This window comes from Anomaloglossus baeobatrachus, chromosome 2, assembly GCF_048569485.1.
Source record: "Anomaloglossus baeobatrachus isolate aAnoBae1 chromosome 2, aAnoBae1.hap1, whole genome shotgun sequence".
NCBI lineage: Eukaryota > Metazoa > Chordata > Amphibia > Anura > Aromobatidae > Anomaloglossus > Anomaloglossus baeobatrachus.
The window spans coordinates 136,337,642-136,359,482 of NC_134354.1; the positions used below are offsets into that span (position 1 = coordinate 136,337,642).

The 21,841-nt window shown below is 46.0% G+C and overlaps 1 protein-coding gene across 2 annotated transcripts; it reads right to left on the reverse strand.

Annotated features, from left to right (window-relative positions):
* Positions 1-463: 463 nt before the first annotated feature.
* LOC142291106 (fibrinogen-like protein 1-like protein) lies at positions 464-20,905 on the reverse strand. Of its 2 annotated transcripts, none has more exons than XM_075335366.1 (4): positions 20,806-20,905; positions 9,072-9,126; positions 8,101-8,715; positions 464-741 (listed from the first exon to the last, which is right to left on the reverse strand). In XM_075335366.1, exons 1-4 carry the CDS (start codon positions 20,839-20,841, stop codon positions 731-733), a joined length of 717 nt encoding a protein of 238 aa, XP_075191481.1. In that variant the 5' UTR covers positions 20,842-20,905; the 3' UTR covers positions 464-730. The 2 variants fall into 2 exon arrangements, with proteins under 2 accessions (XP_075191481.1, XP_075191480.1); XM_075335365.1 differs by having other exon boundaries at positions 8,050-8,715.
* Positions 20,906-21,841: the final 936 nt, after the last annotated feature.

Here is a 21,841-nt window from a genome sequence, read left to right on the forward strand (position 1 = left end):
TCATGAAGTTTAATGAGCAGGCCCAGAAAAGAGTCTGGCTGCAGTGTTATCTTCTGGGAAACACAATATGTATAACTGTCCTGCTCTTACCCCCATTTTGCTTCCTTGCTTCCTTTTGTATCCCCTTAGCTGTTACTACAACCATCTTACAACACAGAGCTTCTTGTCGCCATTGACTTGTTTGGGGGTTCGTTGTTTCAAGTCAAGTTCAGTTCCCGAACCAAACTTTTTTTCTCAGTCCATTCCGATTCAGTAAACCCAAATATCCAAGTGTCCGCTCATCTCTAGTTATCAGAACAGGAGGCATCAGGAAAAGAAGCTGTATACAGACAAGTCACAGATTGATATATTTGCTTAGCGGTAAACAAAGACTTTTCTGATTCAGTTGTATGTGTTGTTAAAATGTTAATCCTGTCCTTGTGTATGTCCTTATGTTTAGATGTATATTGAATAAAAACAGTGGTCATACAATGAATAGTTTTAATAGTTACAGTTGTACAGAGCACTCAAAAATATTGTTTCTTTCTTATATTTTGCGTTTGAAACATAGATAAAACAACTTGATTCTTCAAGTCATTGTTTAAGCCATTTTGAAGACAGAAGACTGTAGGTTGAGATGCTGTAAATCTGTCGACTGAAAGCAAAGGACTCCTTTTTTGTTGCCTATGAAAAGTTAATGATACTGATATCCGAGGAGGCCAGAAGATAAAGAGTGCATGCACCGCCCTCCCTATAGGTTTACTGTTGAAATTTAAAAAAACATGAAGAATTGATAGTTAGATGATAATTTGGAAAGCATCAGTATTGCAAAGCTAAAAATCTGCAGTGAAAATTTACAACAAACATATGGCGCAGCTTTGTCTAAAATCTGTTGGCTAGTCTCTTTATTTTAAACTCTTGGTAAAGGATATAGGTAACTTTTAAAATTTCATATAAACAAATTGTCTAACACACTTAATATGGGGGAAACATATATTTGGCTATGAAGCAAGTTGGTAGTTGGAAAAAGTTGCTAATGTACTTCAGGGAAATAATTTAAATGCAGTCACCAAGGCTTAAAGCGGTTATCTAATCAAAAACATGTAAAAACCCATATATACAAAATACAATAGATGTACAGTGGCATGTAAAAGTTGGGGCATGTAAAATGTGGAGACTATCCAGAGATACGTGCACCGCAGTATTGGGAGTGCCTGCCTGTCTTTTTCAAGTGGACTATTGGGTGCAACTAGAGATGAGCAAACCCGATGTTCGGAGGTTGTACCAAATACAGACTTTTCCAAAAAAATCAAAGTTCGGGTGTTTTACGTGTGTGCAAACCACTCGCTCGAGCCGCACTGTGCTCGCGGATTCTCGGTGTTTGGCCAAAGTGAGAGCCGCTTACATTGTTTGAATGGCTCGGACTGGAGGTTACAACAGTGTAATCGGATGTAGTGTGTACCCCCCCCCAAAAAAAAAAAATGGAAAAAACACATCCACCCGCCCACGGAAGTGTTCTGTTTATGGCTGTCTGCATGTGGGCGGAGACCAAAACTGCAAAATTAGTGACTTTAAATGAAGTTCAGGTCAAGTCCTGGTCCAGAACAGAACTTTAAAAAAGTCTGACTGTAACCGACTTTTCAAAAGTCCCCTCATCTCTGGTTGCAACACAACACCAAAGCAGAATTGATCCACTCCCATGCTTAATGGTTGGCAAGATATTCTTTTCCTGAAATTCTGTGGCCTTTTTTCTCCATACATATCAATTTAGTTATAGAGTTCTACTTTAACCTTATCAGTCAAGCTTGTTTAGATGTTCTTTTGCATGCTGCTAAAGCTGAATTTTATGGTGAGGACACATGAGAGATTTTTTTCCGATTACTCTTCCATGAAGTGCAGGTAGCCCTGAACAGTTAAACAATGTACCACAACTCCAGCGTCTGCTAAATCTTCCTGAAGGTCCTTTGCAGTTAAGCGGAGGTTCTGATTTCCTCTCTAGCAATCCTACAAAAAGCTGTCACAAATTTTGCTTGGTCTTCCAGACCTTATCTTCACCTCCACTATTCTCGTTAACTGTAATTTCTTAATTACATTTTGAACTGAATTGAAATACTATGTCCCAAGAATGACAAAAGTATTTTCAGAGTGATACCTTTATAACAGGGGTGGGGAACCTCCGGCCCGCGGGCCGTATGCGGCCCGCAATGACATTTAATGCGGCCCCCGGGCACATTCCAGGCTACCCCAGTGCTCGAGCGGCACTTGCGCTTTTGCCAGCTGCCGGCCCTTTAAAATCCCAGTGCGTTATGGGTAGATGCTAGAATGTACGGGCTATTTACAGATCCTGATTGCAGCCCGTTCTAGAATGTACGGGCTCTTTTCGGGACCTGACTACAGCCCATACATTCTAGACTGAACCCGGACTGTGCTCGCATGCTGAGGGTTTACCTTGAGGGCGGGGTAAACCGTGCGCTGTGCTCCAGTCACAGCAGAAGAGGTGCAGCAGATGCCTTCCTGCTGTACATGCCTCCCGGACCTGTGCTATGTGACCCCTCCTCCTCCCCTTGTACTGTGAGTATGCAACCCATTGCTGCCCCCCATCCAGTGCTGTGTACCCCCTAGTACTGTGTGTAGCCCCAAGTGCTGTGTACCCTTAAGTACTATGTGTTGCCCCAAGTGCTGTGTACCCCCTAGTTCTGTGTGTAACCCCTCAGTGCTGTGTAATCTGTGCAGCCTCCTAGTGCTGTCAGTGCTGCCACATCGTGCTCTCCCTGCTGCCTCCTAGTGCTGTCACCTAATGCTCTCCATGCTGCCTTTTAGTGCTGTCACTGTCAGTGCTCTTTGTGCTGCCACCTAGTGTTCTTTGTGCTGCAACCTAGTGCTCTTTGTGCTGCCACCTAGTGCTCTCTGTGCTGCCACCTACTGCTCCCTGTGCTGCCACCTAGTGCTCCCTGTGCTGCCACCTAATGCTCCCTGTGCTGCCGCCTAGCGCTCTCTGTGCTGCCGCCTAGCGCTCTGTGCTGCCGCCTAGCGCTCTCTGTGCTGCCGCCTAGCGCTCTCTGTGCTGCCGCCTAGTGCTGTCCGTTGTGCCGCCTAGTACTGTCCATTGTGCCGCCTAGTGCTGTCCGTTATGCCGCCTAGTGTTGTCCGTTGTGCCGCCGCCTAGTGCTGTTCGTGCTGCCACCTAGTTCTGTCCGTGCTGCCACCTAGTGCTCTCTGTGCTGCCACCTAGTGCTCTGTGCTGCCGCCTAGTGCTCTCTGTGCTGCCGCCTAGCGCTCTCTGTGCTGCCGCCTAGCGCTCTCTGTGCTGCCGCCTAGTGCTCTCTGTGCTGCCGCCTAGTGCTCTCTGTGCTGCCGCCTAGTGCTCTCTGTGCTGCCGCCTAGCGCTCTCTGTGCTGCCGCCTAGCGCTCTCTGTGCTGCCGCCTAGTGCTGTCCTTTGTGCCGCCTAGCGCTGTCCGTTGTGCCACCTAGTGCTGTCCGTTGTGCCGCCTAGTGCTGTCCATTGTGCCGCCTAGTGCTGTCCGTTGTGCCGCCGCCTAGTGCTGTCTATGCCCGCCACTAGTGCTGTCCATGCTTAGCATCTCCTGTGATGTATACACCCCTCCTGTGATCTATACGCTCCTCCTGTGATGTATACGCCCCAGCCTGTCCTGGGATGTATATGCCTCAATGTTTCCTGTGATGTATATGCCTCAGTGTCTCCTGTGATGTATTTGCGCCTCAGTGTCTCCTGTGATGTATTTGCGCCCCAGTGTCTTCTGTGATGTATATGCCCCAGCTTCTCCTGGGATGTGTATGCCCCCAGCCTCTCCAGACCAAGACAAACCTAGAAAAGCAGTTGTGAGAAACAAAATGATCAATATCACCGAACATCACAGCCGCTCCAGCCACCACATTAGGGGTGAGTTAATTAATTGTTTGACCAAATATAGCCTGGTCGTTTTCAAGTTGATAATTTGGTGCGGCCCCCGAAGGTTGGTAGAAAATTCCAAATGGCCCCCGGCAGTAAAAAGGTTCCCCACCCCTGCTTTATAGGCTAACCAGAAAAATTATATTAGCAAGCTTTCAGAGCACAAAGGCTCCTTCTTCAGGCAAATTACAAATGAATTGTACTAATGAATGAATTGTAATTCATTTGTAATTTGCCTGAAGAAGGAGCCTTTGTGCTCTGAAAGCTTGCTAATATAATTTTTCTGGTTAGCCTATAAAGGTATCACTTCTAAAATAGTTTTGTTATTCTTGGGACATAGTATTTCAATTGATTTTTCTGGCTAACACGGTACCTCAATATTACCCTGTATTGCACATTTTGAACTGAAGAAAGAACAATTTGAAAACACTTTGCTGTCTTCTTATAGCCTTCTCCTGCTTTGTGGTTCTCCATAATTTTTATGTTCAGAGTCATAAGCAGCTACTTAAGAAGAACCCATGGCTGTTAATTTTTGGCACAAGATTAGAGGAGGCTGGGTTCTTTATAAACCTGTGAAATTTTCATGAAATAGAAGAAACTTCCAGCATCTCGAGGAGAAGGTTGAATAAAAAATAGACTATTTAATCTTTAAAATGATCCATCATAGGTACAAAAAGTAAAATAAAGGTGAGTAGGACAGAGGAGCTTTTTCCTACGCGTTTCGACCAGTTCAGGTGTTAGTCATGGAATGCGCACAAAAAGTCTCCAAAGAATTATTTAAATGAAATGCACGTCCTGAAACAGGTTGAAATAATTAAAAATGGGTGAACACCCATCAGCATGTTATGTGAACGGCATGAATATCACAGTATATAACACAGAGACAACTGCATAGAAATACCGCACAGACAAACATGAAAAAACGGAAGCAAAATATATGTGAAATGAGAAACAAATATGGTGTGTTAAAAACAACATTAAGGCAGGCTTTGCACACTACGACATCGCAGGTGTGATGTCGGTGGGGTCAAATTGAAAGTGACGCACATCCGGCATCGCATGCGACATCGTAGTGTGTAAAGCCTAGATGATACGATTAATGAGCACAAAAGCGTCATAATCGTATCATCGTTGCAGCGTCGGCGTAATCCATAATTATGCTGATGCGACGGTCTGATGTTGTTCCTCGCTCCTGCGGCAGCACACATCGCTGTGTGTGAAGTCGCAGGAGCGAGGAACATCTCCTACCGGCGTCACCGCGGCTTCCGTAGGATATGCGGAAGGAAGGAGGTGGGCGGGATGTTTACATCCTGCTCATCTCTGCCCCTCCGCCGCTATTGGCTGCCTGCCGTGTGACGTCGCTATGACGTCGCACGACCTGTCCCCTTAGGAAGGAGGCGGGTCACCGGCCAGAGCGACGGTCGCAGGGCAGGTGAGTGCATGTGAAGCTGGCGTAGCGATAATGTTCGCTACGCCAGCTATCACACAATATCGTACCTGCCACGGGGGCGGGGACTATCACGTGCGACATCGCAGCATCGGCTTGCGATGTCGCAACGGGCAAAGCCGCCCTAAGTCAAAAGAAGCCAGATATAAACATGAAAAAAACATTTCCTTTAGAATCCTAAGGAAAAACAGAAGAATTAATTCATATAAAATATAAATTAATGGAAAGATTTAATCCATAAATATAGATTGATATATATATAGTACAAAAGAAATCCATATTATGAGATTGGATACATATGTTGAAAGGATAAACCTGAGCAGAAACCCACCGGCAAAATGAAAACACCGAAAAAGGAAATTCAGTGAGTATACTGAGTAATAAGATCCTTTCTGGTGTTCATGCCGTGCGGGATCCGGTTTCTTTTGACTTAATACCTGAACTCGTCGAAACGCGTAGGAAAAAGCTCCTCTGTCCTACTCACCTTTATTTTACTTTTTGTACCTATGATGGATCATTTTAAAGATGAAATAAAGAATCTATTTTTTATTCAACCTTCTCCTGGAGATTCCGGAAGTTTCTTCTATTTCATGTGATTTCCCACCCGGGTCAGGGTGTTTCCGTGCGCCGGTGGTGTGATCAGGAGTGAAGAGGGGTGAGATGATTTTCTCCTACATGGTCTGTGAAATTTTCATCACCTGACTTTTCCTAATGATGATAATGAACAAGCCATAAACCTAACAGGCTAATTAATGTCTGACCCTTGGTCAAAGTTATCTTAGCAAAAAAAATTCCAAGGGAGCTCAAACTTTTGCATTTGTCCATTTCCCCTCTTGTAATTTTTAAAATGTAAAAGATGAAAATATATATCTTTTTGCCTAAAATACAAAGCAAATGTGTCATCTTTAACTTTATGCCTTTTAGAGATACTTTCATCTTCAATAACAGTAATTTTGACCAAGGGTGCCCAAATGTTTACATGCCAATGTATGATCAGTAATAATCACTGCAACTTAGGACCAATAGAAACTGCCATGATTTGTAGACTTTCGATGAGTGCTATTTGCTGCAGCACGGCTCCGTGTTTTTCTCATGTATGTTTTTTGAAAATTTAATAAAACTTTAAATTGGAAAAAAAGAAATGAGAAAAAAAAAAAAAGAAACTGCCATGCTGTTCTGTTCCCGTCAGCTCCATAGACATTGAATAAAGCAGATGGGTGCAGTTATGACCACAGCTCAATTCAAACTCCTCCTTAAAGTGGTTGGGGGCAGGCACTCCCAGTAATCAGACTCATTGAAATGCCTAAAAGGGATTGTACAGCTAGACTAAAAGTAGTTTCAATCTGTGTAAAGTAAAAAATATTAAAATTACTATAATATACTTCAATTAAAGGGAACCTGGCAGGTGCCTTTTGCCCTCCAACCCAGCAGTATTCACATGTGTATGCCAAAATTCCCTGAGTAACCAGCCCTGTATAAAGCTATATTATTGTTTAAAAAATAAAGTGCTCTATTCCCATGCTGCTTAGGGCCATGACTAGTCAAAGGGGTGTTGTTTTATCCAGACTAGTCTGCCCTTATTCCATATAATCATGTCCCTGCGGGTGTGATAACATGATTTTCACAAGCTGGTGTTATCGCAATTCCTGGAAATCTTGCTCATTTTGGCATCGTTAATGCGCTTCAGAAGCCAGGTGTACATCTACCAGGTTCAGAGAGGCACAAGAACAGTGCCTATCTGAAGCCAGGACTCGCACACCTAGCTTCTGTGGCTTCTGTGGTGCACTGATGCAGCCGAAATTAACCCCACGCATGTGCAAGATTTCCAGCAGCTGCGATGACGCCGGCTCCTGGAAATCAGGCTATCAGGCCCACAGGGGTGTGATAACATGGAAAGAGGGCCGAAACAACACCCCCTTTGACTAGTCAAGGTCCTAATTAGCATAGGAACATCACACTTTATAAATGCTTTTCATTAAACATTGATTTTAGTAAATAGGATTATACAGGGATGGTTAGGCAGGGAATTTTGGCACACACAAGTGAATGCTGTTGGGTTGGAGGGCAAGAGAGACCTGACAGGTTCCCTTTTAAGAAACCTGTCCAGTTATCAAGATATTAGCACCAGTTTAGGGTCCACCAATTCAACATCTTGGTTTGATTTGACACAGAAAAGAGCTTTCTCCCCTCCCTATGTTGTGATGTAATGAAGGGGGCTGACTAAGTGACTTACTTTACTAGCTATGCCTGCTCCTTCCATACATATGATAGGCACAAGTAGACTAGAGGAAGTTCTTGTGTTGAAATGAAGGTGTCAGAGCTGTGGACCGTCACTAATTTTTCTTGAGATGAGCTTTCATAAATAAAGTATATTTGGAAGTTTAATCATTCTTTACTTTAAACATATTAAAATACCCTTTTTTCTTGCTGGTCAAACATTTTATAGATAAGGCCTTGATGTTTGGAAGTGTTTTCTTTAGGTATCATAAAGGATCATAAATTTTTTGGCTATTGCAAACTGAACTCTCTTCTATGTAGTACCCATAATGAGGAAATGCGAGGCCCTCAGTAAGGCCTATCATCAAAATATAAGGACAGGATACACAACTAAGTGTGTAATGAAATTGGGGACAGAATTGCTTAACTGCTTTTCTTCATCTAAAAGAGCCTAAAATGCCAATATTACTTATTGTAGTTGAAAAAATGTCTCACATTGTGCTATATTCTACCTTCCCTAGAGGCCATATTTTCTTCAGCAGATACCTGTAGGCCGGACCATAATCATTGACTCAGTACAATCTCCAAGGCAAACATTTTTCCAGTAGATATAAGCTTTGGCATTCAGCACGACAAGGAAGCAATTGTCAAACCACCACCCACTGTAGGAGTTTGCACAGTGAGAACTACTCCGATCCTGATCTTTGTCTTTTGTAGAGAACTTCATGTTGTCATGGACCGTGTTTGAGTCATAAATAGTTAGAAAGTCCGGTGCTGTGCCGGAGTGCCTCCCTAGACGCAGGGCATATCCATTCACTTCTTTGTCTAGGCTGAAGATATCATAGTCAGCATGCCACTCCTTATCATTCTTGTCCTTTAGAATGAAGCGCACCATGTTGGCCCTCTGAGCTGTGAGAAGGTGAATATACTCATTACCCAGCCAAAATTCCTTCAATACGTTTCCAAATCCATACTTGAATGTGGTCCAAGATTCATGCCAAGTAATTTCAGTATTTTTGGAGTTCCTCTGGACAACAGTCCAGTGTTTGCCATCTTCATCTAAATGACAATAAACTACTAGAGGAGGTGTTGAATGGGGCTTGATCACATATACTCCACTAGGGCTGTTCTTTGGCAGTTTATCACAGTCTATTGGGAATTCTGAAAAAGTGTAAAAAATATGTAGCATGAAAATGGTATATTTCATCACCACTGAAGTAACGCTTTAAGAAAACCAAATGATTTATGTAGTTAAAGCACCCCTCCAGCGTTTTGTTTTCTTTTATTTCAATCCTGGAGTGGAGCCGTGCCACTAATGTAAGTTCCTTGATCCTAGTATTATACTTACCAGCCATCTTCTGCTCTTCCCAGTGCCACTCCAGTCATGAAGCCCCATCTCATCACAGCAGCTTCTAACTGATCAGAGGTAACGGTCACAAGCTTTCAAGGCGAGTCAATGAGGTCCTCATTTGGGCTCTCATAGACTTTCATTTAGAAGTAACTTCCGGTTCGCTCACCAAACACTGGAGGGATCCAGCGGGTCACAAACAGCAGAAGGTGAAGGTAGTGGTACTGTTAACAGAAGAAGACGACGCTTGGTAAATGTATTACTAGGGGCAGGGAACGTACATTAGTGATACCACTCAAGAGGTGAATTAAAAAAACAAGAACAAACAAGCTGGAGTGGTGTTTCAAATGAAATGAAAACAATCTAATCATTACTTTGTTAATAGCATTTATTTCTAAACCAAGCCTCCTTGTACCGTAACATCCAAGAACATGATATAATGGTGATATGACAGCATATTTGCCATGTTTTGTCTGAAGACATCAGGGAAATACCGAATTCCAAAGAAAGAAAATAGCAGTGCACAGAAGACAGGGTATATAATGACATGGAAGACACTGCATTTAATAATAGAGGAGGACACTGTACAGTGAGGAAAATAAGTATTTGATACACTGACAATTTTCCATGTTTTCCCACCTATAAAGAATGGAAAGGTCTATAAATTTTCTTTTTGGTAGGTACACTTTGACTGTGACCAACAGACTAAAATAAATCCAGAAAATCACATTGTACAATTTTTAAATAATTAATTACCATTATTTTTGCATGAAATAGGTATTTGATCACCTACCAACCAGCAAGAATTCTGTCTTTCACAGACCTGTTATTTTTTTTCTTCAAGAAGCTCCTACTCTGCCCTCACTACCTGTATTAATTGCACCTGTTTGAACTAGTTACCTGTATAAAAGACACCTGTCAACAGACACAATCAATCACACCTCTCCACCATGGCCAAGACCAAAGAGCTGTCTAAGGAGTTCAGGACAAAATTGTAGACCTGCGCAAAAGGCAAGCAGCTTGATGACATGGGAACAACTGTTGGTGCAATTATTAGAAATTGAAAGAAACACAAGATGACTGTCAATTTTACTTGGTCTGGGGCTCCATGCAAGATCTTGCGTCGTGGGGTAAGGAAGATTCCGAGAAAGGTCAGAAATCAGACCGAAAACTACACGGGAGGACCTGATCAATGACCTGAAGACAGCTGTGACCACAGAGAGTAAAGATTACCATTAGTAACACACTACGCCATCCTGGATTATAATCCTACAGGGCATACAAAGTTCCACTGCTCAAGCCAGCACATGTACAGACCAGTTTGAAGTTCACCAATGACCATTTCGATGATTCAGAAGAGGCATGGGAGAAGGTCATGTAGTCAGATCATACCAAAATAGAACTCTTTGTCATCAAGTCCACTCACAGTGTTTGGAGGAAGAAGAAAGATGAGTACAACCCCAAGAATATCGTTCCAACTGTGAAATATGAGTAGCCTGAGGTGAGGTCACTGAGTTCATTGAGGTCAGGTTACCTGCGGTCACAGGTCCACAACTAACCTGAGTGACATCACTGATCATCGCTGCAGCTCATTCTCTGCCTGAAGTTACAGTGTACAGTTATGTTCTATGGCCGCATTCTGTCAGTTCAGATGTAGCAGAGCTGGAATCATTGGGGACCGCGTTCGGTTATGTTCTATGGCCACATGCTGTCAGTTCAGATGTAGCACAGCTGGAATCATTGTGGGACCTCGTGTGGATTACGTCGGACCTGGGTGTTTTGGGGGTTAATAAAGGGGTGAAAGAGGGGGGTTAGTATTTTATTTCAAATAAAGGATTTTTTTGGTCTATGTGTTCATTTACTTTAACTTACAGATTAGTAATGTGGGGTCACATAAATGCCTCCCATTACCAATCTAGGGCTTAGTGGCAGCTGTGAGCTGTCATTAACCCCTTATTAACCTGATTGCCACTGCACCAGGGCAATCACGAAGATCTGGTAAAGTTCTGGGATTGTCTCATCTAATGGATTATTATTATTTATTATTATAGCGCCATCAATTCCATGGCGCTTTACATGTGAAAGGGGTGTACATAATAGGGACAAGTACAATAATCATAAACAATACAAGACACAGACAGGTACAGGAGGATAGAGGTCCCTGCCCGCGAGGGCTCACAGTCTACAAGGGATAGGTGAGGATACAGTAGGTTAGGGTAGAGTTGATTGTGCGGCGCTGTATCAGACTGAGGGTTACGGCAGGTTGTAGGCTTGTCGGAAGAGGTGGGTCTTCAGGTTCCTTTTGAAGCTTGTCAAGGTAGGCAAGAGTCTGATGTGTTGAGGCAGAGCATTCCAGAGTATGGGGGAGGCACGGGAGAAATCTTGGATGCGATGGTGGGAAGAGGAGATGAGAGGGGAGTAGAGAAGGAGGTCTTGTGAGGATCGAAGGTTACGTACAGGTAAGTACCAGGAGACTAGGTCAGAGATGTAGGGAGGAGACCGGTTGTGGATGGCTTTGTATGTCATGGTTAGTGTTTTGAACTGGAGTCGTTGGGCAATGGGAAGCCAGTGAAGGGATTGGCAGAGAGGAGAGGTCGGGGAGTAGCGGGGGGACAGGTGGATGAGCCAGGCAGCATAGTTTAGAATAGATTGTAGGGGTGTGAGACTGTTAGAAGGAAGGTAACAGAGCAGGAGGTTGCAATAATCCAGGCGGGAGATAATAGGGGCATGTACTAGGGTTTTTGCAGCTTCTTGGGAAAGGAATGTACGGATCCGGGAAATATTTTTGAGTTGGAGGCGGCAGGAGGTGAAGAGGGCTTGGATGTGTGGCTTGAAAGAGAGATCAGAGTCTAGGATTACTCCCAGGCAGCGAGCACGTGGCACTGGGAAAAGAGAGCAGCCATTGACATTGATGGCTATGTCAGGTGGGGGGGGTTGAGTGAGGAGGAGGAAAGACAATGAATTCTGTTTTGTCCATGTTCAGTTTTAGGGATCGAGCAGAGAAAAAGGATGAAATAGCAGACAGACATTGTGGGATTCTGGTTAGTAGGGACGTGATGTCAGGTCCAGAGAGGTAGATCTGTGTATCATTAGCGTATAGATGAGACTGAAAGCCGTGAGACTCTATGAGCTGTCCCAGGCTGAAGGTGTAAATGGAGAACAGCAGGGGTCCAATAACTGAACCTTGGGGGACACCGACAATTAGGGGGCGAGATAAGGAAGTGGTGTGAGAGTGGGAGATGCTGAAACTTCGGTTGGTTAAGTATGAGGAGATCCAAGATAGCGCCAAGTCTGTGATGCCCAGAGATGAGAGAATTTGTAGTAGAAGTGAGTGGTTCACTGTGTCAAAAGGAAGAGGACAGGTCCAGGAGGAGCAATGGATGCAGCAATCCTGGGCGGCTGCTATTTTTAGGCTGGGGGGGACAATAACCATGGGCCTCCTCAGTTTGAGAATACCAGCCCACAGCTGTTGGCTCGGCCTATCTTGGCTGGATATCAAAATTCGGGGGGAGGGGGGGGGGGGGTAACTGCACACCATTTTTTAAAATGTATTTCAATAATTTTAAAAAAGCCACATGCGGTTCTTCTTATTTCGATACACAGCCAAGATACGCACATGGCTCGGAACTGCAGTCTTTAGCCGTGGGCTTTATCTGTGCTGGTATCAATATATGGGGGGACCTCACACCACTTTTTTAATTTATTTTACAACCAGTATAAGGATGCAGACAGCATGTGTGATTCCAACTAATCACAGACGCTGTCAGAGATGGTGGGGGGTGCGGTTTGACTGGAACCAAGCAGAGATGTTGATGAGCGGGGAAAGCAATAAATATGTATTTGGGATAATTAGCCCCGAAAGTAGCGTTACAGTAAGTATGTCCTGCTTTAGTCTTTCCTTATTTTTTTTTGCAGCCCCCCTACACCATTTGCAGCCCCTTACACCATTTTATAACACATAAGTTTTGCCTCCCATTGAATTCAATGTGATCGGCTAGGATTGTCGATCGAATCGTCGATCTGATCTGCAAACCAAGATGGGTTCGGCGATCCTGACCCGATCCTCGGCAGGATCGCTCATCTTTAGTAGCAGGGCAACAAATCACACAGAAAGATTCTTTGCAACACAACAACAACCACTTTGTCTTTCACTCTTCTGGAGAGACATGGCCACTTCCTCTATACATTCCTGTTCTGCTGTCACCTTTCTTTAGGGTACTTTTCCTTACACTAGCCCTCGCCCTGGGTATTCGCCTTCCAGTAGCCACATCTAAACTCCTGTTTTCTTCCGTTTCTTGTTCCTGCAGCTTCCCTGGTCTGCTTTACTATCTCAGACAAAAGTCTCCAAACTGTATATCGGCCCACCACAGTTTGCTTGCCCTGACACCTGATTCTCCTAAGCCCATCACGAGGTGAGCTGTAGGCTCTGGACCATTGGAGGATACCTCCTGGTTTTGCAACAGACTCTGGTACAGACCTTGTCCTTGCTTCAGCAATACTTGGCAGGACTGACCCTCTTCCTGGCCTGTCTCACTAACCAACCCTCTGCTCTTTCAGCCTCCTTCCATCTTGGCTTTTGTTCCCTCAGCAACCAGGAGGTATCTACTATGTTACATGTGGCGCCCTGGACAAGCCAGGGGCCACAGAGAACAACACCTACACACCCCACACTCCCCGGTCAGGCACACCGAAGTCAGACAAAAACCCTTGTTGCCTTCCTCCAGGGGCTGATGTCCACACCAGGGGGTGGGCCAGGCGGTTGGCCCCGCCCACCAAGGAGTTCACAGTCCTGGAGGCGGGAAAAGCAGTGAGATTAGGTTTGGAGGTGAAAGTGGAAGGAAGGAAAGTGGTAGTAGAGCAGACTGAAGTTGGTCTGGGTGTGTGGCCCGGACGGATCAGCAAGGTTGGCAGACGATGGTGACCGTCTGCAGGAGTGGCCTATCGGAGTCTACCGTAAGGACCGTGGACGGGCGGTGGCCCGGCGGTACCGGACCGGTACGCAAAGAGAAGTCAGCACCATCTGGCAGGGGCTTACGGACCCCGGCAAGGCTAGGAGTCGCCGTGAAGTTGCCAAATTCATTAGCGAAGGGAACCTCCTGGGTTTCCCAGCAGCCAAGTCCCGACAGAAGGCAACCGTCCAACCGAGAGAGGGAAACACAGTCACCGCCAAGGCTAAAGTTCCCAGGGCCAGAGCCTGCGGGCAAAAGGGGCTCTTCCAGCCCATATCCAAGCTGGGGAGCGGTTACCGGTGGGAACCCATTGGAACCATTTACAGTACACAGGTGCAGGGAAAGGCAGTCACCATCAATCTGCCGGGAGAAACAACACCGCAGCCGTCTGTGGGACCCGTCCATCCAGCCGTGTGTTTTGCCGAGAACTGTGTCCTCATCATTGGCTGAGTGAGTACCACCGTGCCGTGCGGCACAGCGCTGCCCCCGCGACCCTGCACTTCACCAGGCCCCGTAACCCGCCTGCCATCCATCCATCCCTACCCCACCACTGGGCCCCGGGACAACCAACCCCCTACCCACGGAGGGGAAAACTAACATCAAAGCTGCTCCCTGTCACCGCTCCCGGGATCCCCGTCCAGAGCAGCGGTGGTGTCACCAATATCACCACAACCGTGGGTGGCGTCACGAACAATAACCTAAATCCCCACCATCCAATCAAATCCCCTTTTCACTCACGGGCGAGGAGCGCCGCTCGAGTCCCCGGGATCAGGCCCACCGCTCGAGCCACCACCGAGCAGCAGCAGCGGCCGGACCCGAGCAGTGGGAGAGCGCAGCGTCCCCTCCTCCGCCTGCGACATTACACATACTAAAATCCTTTATGCTGATATCCCTACTTCATATTTCAAAATTAACACATTAGAGTGATTATGCTATAAACTACATATTATACATGAAATACAGTAAAACACTTAAAACTGCGAATCGCCAGAGGGTGCCAACCACTGCACTGATCCAGCCTGCTTCTTCACCAGCCGTACTCTCCAACAGCAGTACCTAGACATTTAAACAATATATGTACATTGTAGAAGTGGGGAGAGCTGACCACCTCCTACATACACAATACAGACAAGAGGCAGCTTGTAATTTGTAATTAAGAGTAGCCAGCTCCCCAGCAGTTTAGAAGGTGTGAGGCACCCTAGTCCCGATGTACCATGTGATATATCACACAATCCCCTTGATCGATCATCTGCTAAATTACGTTATTAACACACAGGTACATATCTACAGGCATGAAATTAGAAGAGTTGTGCAATTTTTTTCCCTTATGTGTAGCACTTTATATAACATAGCACTATACATAATAGAGTAGGGGTGGGAAATGTATTTTCCCTAGGGGACATGTGGCTGTCGAGGAGGGCTGAACCAAAAGGCTGAAATTAATTCTGCTCAATATTAATATTAACATAGTGATTAACATTTAGAAGTAGGGAACAATGGAGAGTTATGTTAGTGAGTTGAGGTGATAGGCCTGTCTAAAGAGGTGTGTTTTTAGAGTATGCATGAAGACATGGGGGCTAGATATTAGTCAGATTGTTTGGGGTAGTGCATTCCAGGACACTGGCGCAGCACGAGAGAAGTCTTGAAGATGGAGGTGCAAGATTCGGATTATGGAGGACATGAGTCTGAGATCAGTTACAGAACAGAGAGCATGGGTAGGGTGATAGACAAAGATGAGGGAGGAGATGTATGGTGGGTGGTGCAGAACTGTGAAAAGCTTTGTGGGTGAGAGAGATAAGTTTGCATTGTAATCTGTAGCTAATTTTGCAGTTGATTTTGCAGTTTCAAAGATGAGAAAAGGTTGGATTCTGGAGATGTTTTTAAGTTGCCTTTAACATGAGCTAGTTAGTGATTGGATATAGGATATAAGGAAAAATTCAGGGTCAAATATAACCCCATGAGAGTGAGCGTGCTGCTTGGGAGTTATCATTGAACTACGAAAGGTAATTGAAATATCGGTTATAGATCAGTTAGTAGAGGGAGTAAACACGAGAGGTTCAGTTTCATATAGAGGGAGGACATGGTGTTAAGGACAGTGGACAGACAATCCCTGGTATGTTGTATTAAGGTGGTGGTGATGTCAGGAGAAGAGGTGTATAATCAGGTGTCATCAACATAGTGATGGTACTGGAAACCAAATCTGCTGATGGTTTGTCCACTAGGGGTGCTGTATAGAAAGACGAGGAGGGGGAATTTAACAGAACCATGAGGAACCCCAATACTAAGGAGTTGAGGAGAGGAGTAAAGAGTCAAGAAGAGTGTTATCTGAGAGATAGTGGATTTAGATGGGACTGGACCAAGTTCCAGAAGTTTAGAGATGAAGGGGAGATTAGAGACAGGTCTGCAGTTAGCAGCACAGTTGTGGTCCAGGGATATTTTTTTTTTTAAAGTAGAGGGGTTAAGATGTGTGTTTAAATGAAGAGGGAAAGATACCAGACAAAGGAGAGAGGTTAAATTGTTTAGTTTTGTGCATAGTGACAGCTGGGGAAAGGGACTGGAGGGTATGGGAGGGAACAGGATCACTAATGCAGGTTGTAGAGTGAGAAGAAAAAAGGAGCATGGTTACCTTCTATGGCAGCCTTGAAAATAGAAAGTGAGCTTGAGGTGCCGGAGGGAAGGGGATCCAGGCTCTGAGGGGATGGTGCAAAAAATGTCCTGATGTTCTGTATGTGGTTTTATGTTGGATTTTTTTGTATGAATTACGTGGCCAGATTGTCAGTGCTGAGGTTGGTGACTGGGGTCTGTACTTTAGTGCTCATGAGGACTACTAAAGTACTTAATATTAAGCAGAATTAAGGTACTCCCCTATATACAACATGAGCCCTCAAAACCCCCTTTATACAGTATGAGGTTACACAGAGCAACCTCTATATACAGTATGAACCCTCATATAGCCCCCTATATACATTATAAGCCCTCACACAAACCCCCTATATACAGTATGAGCTGTCACACAGTCCCCTATACACATCATGGGTCCCCACATAGCCCCCAATTACAATAGGAGCTTACACCTTACACACAGCACCCTTATATACAGCATGAGCCCCCTCATAGTCTTGTAACGGGGTGCCAGGGGTGCCTCTGGCCTTGTAGTCGTGGCCCTTGCAATCAGGCTTACCCCTGGTTCCACCGTCACTATGGGGACAGGAGATGACTTGGTGGGGCAGAGTGTGGTGGTGATGCAGATGTTATCCGGCGCACAAACACTCTTCAGGCAGGGTTCAATGCAATGAACAAACATTCTTTTATTCTTCACAAAGTCCCAAACAAAGCAATAAAGGTGATGATACGCTTTCTTAGCTGGGGGAAGCCTGTCCTTGCGTCCCCTCCAGTGGGGATGTGCCTGATTACTCCACTTCGCCCGGCTCCCACTTCTGGCTACCCACAGCCCGGACCCACACCGGACTGCTTCACACTATGAGGTTCCGCCCGCTCCTTTTCTCACCGGCTTCCCTGATTTCCAGCTCCCACACTCTGCCCCGGCTCTGCTGCTCCACTCCTGTCCCCGAGACGACTGCTCCCTTGATCTAATATTTTCCTCACACCCTTGCTCTCTCCTCCCCTTGTCTCTGCCGGCTCCTCCTCTCCACTGTGGTGACAGCCGTCCCACCCGGCCACTAGGGGTACCCTAACACAATACACATGCACATACAAATAAAACATTTTTATTAATAACATTTCCGGGTTAACTATGCTCCCTTTTGCAGGGGTCTGCTCACCCACTGCATACCTCCCCTCTTAAAACCCGAGCCTCCCGGCACGGCTCTTACTTAAAACACACAGAAGCACGTAAAGTCTGCAATACCGTCCACAATAGGCGCAGCACCCACACAGAGGGCACCAGTCCCGCGCCCGGCGGTTTCTGCAGCGCTCCCGGTCCTTCTTTCAACTAGCGCCCGGAGGCTCAACAGCGCTCCCGGTCTTAGATGGGCGCCCGGAGGCTGGGCACCAGCGCTCCCGGTCTTAGATGGGGCGACTGCCCGTACAGCTTTACAAGAACTTCTGCCGGCTAAACGGCGCCGGACTTAACAGATCAGCAGTGGTGACTTACTCTGGGGGCCAGGCCCTCTTCCATTCCTCCGCTTGGGCCTGGATGTATGCCCCCAGGGATTGTCCCGGCTGCCGACGGATCCTCTGGAAGGACGCAGGGGCGTAGGGTGGCTCCACAGGCGCAGCTGCTGCAGCTCCTCTCGGTGGTGAAGGCGTCGCTGCCCCTGACAATCTTGCTGGTAACGGCGGCGGTGTCAATGCTGAGACTGGGTAGAGTGGAGGCGGGTCCTCGTTTCCCGCTCTTAAACAGACTCCACCCCCAGCCCCACGCATCATCTTGACTCCTCCGCTGAGGTACTTCTTTTTCTTCTTCTTCCATGCCCTGGAGCTGGCGCCTCCCCTCTTTGGGCGGAGTACTCCATGCTTTCTCTTCGGCACCGGCCAGCCCCAGGCTCTTCTTTCGACGCCAACTTTCCGCGCCTTTTCTTCCTCACAGATAACGGTCTCCTTGCCGCCATCTTGTACCCGGTCCAACGCTACGGGTACTAGGTTCTCTTCCCACCACGGGACTGGAAATCCTGTATCACGGTCCGGATCCTGTGCTTCAGGCACGACCCGATCTCCAGCCTCCTGGGTTCCTGGCAGGGGAATCGCATCCTGCCGACTACGCCACATGTAACGGGGTGCCAGGGGTGCCTCTGGCCTTGTAGTCGTGGCCCTTGCAATCAGGCTTACCCCTGGTTCCACCGTCACTATGGGGACAGGAGATGACTTGGTGGGGCAGAGTGTGGTGGTGATGCAGATGTTATCCGGCGCACAAACACTCTTCAGGCAGGGTTCAATGCAATGAACAAACATTCTTTTATTCTTCACAAAGTCCCAAACAAAGCAATAAAGGTGATGATACGCTTTCTTAGCTGGGGGAAGCCTGTCCTTGCGTCCCCTCCAGTGGGGATGTGCCTGATTACTCCACTTCGCCCGGCTCCCACTTCTGGCTACCCACAGCCCGGACCCACACCGGACTGCTTCACACTATGAGGTTCCGCCCGCTCCTTTTCTCACCGGCTTCCCTGATTTCCAGCTCCCACACTCTGCCCCGGCTCTGCTGCTCCGCTCCTGTCCCCGAGACGACTGCTCCCTTGATCTAATCTTTTCCTCACACCCTTGCTCTCTCCTCCCCTTGTCTCTGCCGGCTCCTCCTCTCCACTGTGGTGACAGCCGTCCCACCCGGCCACTAGGGGTACCCTAACACAATACACATGCACATACAAATAAAACATTTTTATTAATAACATTTCCGGGTTAACTATGCTCCCTTTTGCAGGGGTCTGCTCACCCACTGCAGTCTCATCATGCATGAGCCTGCACATAGACTCCTATATACAGTATTACCCTCACATAGCCTCCTATATAAAGCATGAGCCACTACATGGCCTCCTATATACAGCTAGAGCCCCCACATAGCCTCCTACTGTATATACAGTTAGAGCACGCACACATCCTATATACAGTATGAGGCCCCACATAGCCTCTAATATACAGCCTCTTATATACAAAATGATGCCCCCACATACCTCCTACATACAGCATGAGCCACCATATAGCCTCCTATATACAGTATGAGTCCCACATATTCCCCTATATACAGCATGAGCCCCCACATAGCCACCTATATTCAACATGAGCCCCCACATAGTCTCCTATATACAGCATGAGCCCCAACATAGCGCTCTATATACAGTATGAGCCCCCATACAGCCTCCTATAGACAGCATGAGCCTCTGCATTGCCTTCGATATACAGCATGAGCACCACACACATGAACCCAAAAACAGAATGAGCCTTCTATATATATAGCAGTAGCCCAATATTTCTTAGTTTAAAATCATGTTTTCAGTTAGTCTTATAAAATGTTCTGATTTTCTGAGATAATGACTTTTGGGTTTTCATTGGCTATAAGCCATATTCATCAACATTAACAGAAATGAACACTTGAAATAGATCCCTCTGTTTGTAATCATTCTATATAATACATGGGTTTCACGTTTTGCATTAAATTACTGAAATAAATTAACTTTTTGATGATATTCTAATTTATTAAGATGCCCCTGTATATACAGCATGAGCCCCCTCATAGCCTCCTATATGCAGTATGAGCCCCCACATAGTATCCTATATACAGTATGAGCCCAAATGCATGCCCCTATATACAGCATGAGTCCTCGCATAGCCCCCTATATAAGGTATAAGCCCTCATACAGCCCCCACATAGCTCCTAATTACAGTAGGAGCCCACTCACAGCACCCTTATATACAAAATGAGCCCCGACATAGTCCCTATGCATGAGCTCAAACATAGCCTCCTATATACAACATTAACCCCCACATAGCCTCCTATATACAGCATGAGCCCCCAAATAGCCTCTTATATACAGGATGAGTCCCCACATAGTCTCCTATATACAGCATGAGCCTCACATAGCCTCCTATATACAGCATGAGCCTCACATAGCCTCCTATATACAGCATGAGCCCCCCACATAGCCTCCTATATACAGCATGAGTCCCTGCATAGCCTCCTATATACCTCATGAGAACATATATAGTCTAGTATATGCAGCATGAGCCCCCACATGATGTAATCGCGCCGATGATGGGAGCTCCCCTGGAGCTCTACTGACGTTCTATATTGCCGTTAGCATAGTTACAGGAAAGCTTCCTGCCCGGAGATCTGTGCCAGGGAAATGGGAGGGAGGTGAGTATATGTTGCTACACACAAAGCATTAAAATGGGGGCAATCTTGCCATGGGCCCAACAGAGCTGTGGTAGCCCAGATTGCCCTCATTATAATCCACCTACGATATAGCTGGCAATACCATGATGGTAGAGTTATGTGCTCACCTTGTTGAAAAGGCTTTTTTGCAATTTCAGGATCATCTGCTAAAACCAGAGTCAGGCACAAGATGCTGCCAACCCAACACCAACGACTTGCTTCAAATCGAGGACCTAGAACAGACAATGTGGCATCTGAGTCAGCAATGACTTGGAGGGAATACAATAGGGATAATTTATATAATAATATGACCATATTGTCGCAGATTTCTAAAATTCCTGATAACATTTTTTAACAAAGAAATCAAGGTCTCTAACTTTAGCTCTCACCCATTATCTATCCTGGTGATTATAAATGTAACCAGGAAGTGGCGTTAGGTTTATATAGAGAAAGTAATGTCTCCTCCCAAATTCCAAGCTTCAAAGCTTGAAAACAATCAGGGCTATTAAGTAGTAGGGTGTCACAAAGTCCAAGATTATTCTACTCAAAGTTGTTAACTTTAGTTACCGTACATACTTAAAGAGGCAGTAAAAATTTCAAAGTTTGCAGAGATTCTGCACAGGGGCCTGTAAAGGTGGCTTTACACACTGCAACATCGCAAACGACATCGCTGTAACGTCACCGGTTTTGTGACGTAATAGCGACCTCCCCAGCGACATTGCAGTGTGTGAAACACATCAGCGACCTGGCCCCTGCTGTGAAGTTGCTGATCGCTACAAATCGTTCAGGACCATTCTTTGGTCCTTTGTTTCCCGCTGTGCAGCATGATCGCTAGAAAGTCTCAGTGTGTAAAGGGGACTTTACAGCGACTTTGTTAGCGACTTCCCTTTCAAAACGCTGCTTTACAACGTCCCCAATGACTAGCTAGGTCGTTCTGCAGGTCCGGATCGCTGTTGCGTCGTTGGCCAGGTTTGCCTGTTTGACAGCTCACCAGCGACTCACCAGAGACTTTGTAGCGATCCCGGCCAGGTTGGGATCGCTGAAAGTCTCAGTGTGTAAAGGGGCCTTTAAGGGAGTTGATCCGTGTCAATAATTAGCTTCAACCATATCACCCAGTACTCACATTTGTACCTCTAGCATGAAAGGCAGAAACATTAAAGGGAA